Below are 1,535 nucleotides of genomic sequence, written 5' to 3' on the forward strand. Positions count from 1 at the left end.
GTGCCCACGGCCGCGCCCAGGCGCGTCCGCGGGCGTTTGAGGGCCCGAATTTGCAGGTCGTTGATGTAGATGCTCTTATAAACTCTATTGATGATGGGTTTTTCTCTCTATGTGTGCTTCGAATTTGGATCTGAATTATTTATGAGTTATAAACACACGTGTTGTGAATATTTACAAACAAACAGAAATATTTAAATTTAACCATTCTTTTAAGTTTTATCATGGAGCAGGTAAGCAATGGTATCGCCCGATATTCACCCTCGTCTGTCTCTCCAATCCCCACTCTCCGACGCTCGATCGAACGGCCAGAATGTGCTAGACAAATCAGGCAAAAGTTGTGGTTGCTGGTGTTTGACTATCCATCCGCCCACCACGTTCACCTCTCAACCAGGAGGAAATGCAATAAGAGAGAGACGTACGGGCAAAGCATTGAATTATCAACGATGATGACCTCACCTTATATGTAGCAGCTCTGTAGGCGTACGCCGACACCTAACGTGCCCGATTGGTTCATTGAACCTGGACACATTCCCGCTTTCCCTCCGCGGCGGCAGCCGGCCCGAGCGGCCCGGCCTATATAAAAGGCGCCACAACCTGATCAAGAGAGATCCAGATCCCAGCGAACTCGTAAACACGTCTGTGCATAGTGCTATTACGTATACTCCCCCACTCACCCCCGAGAAGTCAGGAGGCATGGCGAGGAAGGCAGCGGCAGCGGCCATGGACGGCAAGAGCTCCGAGCTCGCGAGGGCCGTGGCGGAGGCGGAGGCGCGGGAGGAGCGGCTGCAGCGGGAGCTGGAGGCGGCGCTGGCGCGGGTGGCCGTGGCGGAGGAGGCCGAGGAGCGGCTGTGCGTGCAGCTCGGCGAGCTGGAGGCGGAGGCCATGACGCAGGCCATGGAGTACCAGCAGCACGTCAGGGCGCTCTCCGAGAGGCTCGCCCTCATGGACGGCCTGCTCAGGTCCTCCGGCCTCCACGGCGCCGTCGTGCAGCCCGGCCTTCACTGACGAACCGAATCTCATCATGCGTTCCCTTGCCTGTTATTATGTGTGATCATGCAAGGCTGTAGTGGTTGTTAAATTTTTCTCCTTTCCGCCGGCGTGTGTTTGATGCCAACTCGTGCGTGCTGGTGGCGTGTAGTGTAGGATGTACATTTCTTTTCTTTTCTTTTTGAGATGTACTGTATATAACGTCGTTTGTGTAGTTCTACATATCTCTTGAGAACATCTTAATGTTGCCCCCGATCTGTTGCAAACTTGAGCTGACGTATGCATTCACCTAATATCACACGCAACGGATTCCTTGACAACGATCGAGCGCATGTGCATATATACATGAGGAGCACACGCAAATGAGGTTCTTGATATGAAGACATAAAGAAATGAACTGGTCCCACATATAAATTCGAAAAATTACCAGTGCTATCCCAAGTTCTCAACTCCATTAATCTTTCCTTCCCGCGAAAAAATAACTCCATTAATCTTGCTTCAACTCCGTAACAAAGCATAAAGCATATGCATTACGAGTAAAATTCCTT

The 1,535-nt window shown here is 51.4% G+C and overlaps 1 protein-coding gene across 1 annotated transcript; it reads left to right on the forward strand.

The window, feature by feature from the left end:
- The first annotated feature begins 599 nt into the window (after positions 1-599).
- On the forward strand, positions 600-1,239 carry LOC123048673 (protein RESPONSE TO LOW SULFUR 2). The gene has a single exon (XM_044471725.1). It carries the CDS (start codon positions 694-696, stop codon positions 1,003-1,005), a length of 312 nt encoding a protein of 103 aa, XP_044327660.1. The 5' UTR covers positions 600-693; the 3' UTR covers positions 1,006-1,239.
- Positions 1,240-1,535: the final 296 nt, after the last annotated feature.

This window comes from Triticum aestivum, chromosome 1A (genome assembly GCF_018294505.1).
Source record: "Triticum aestivum cultivar Chinese Spring chromosome 1A, IWGSC CS RefSeq v2.1, whole genome shotgun sequence".
Lineage (NCBI taxonomy): Eukaryota > Viridiplantae > Streptophyta > Magnoliopsida > Poales > Poaceae > Triticum > Triticum aestivum.

What these genes read in the sequence shown, in the direction of transcription:
- LOC123048673 (XM_044471725.1), top strand. Translation starts at nt 694, where the DNA reads ATGGCGAGGAAGGCAGCGGCAGCGGCCATGGACGGCAAGAGCTCCGAG.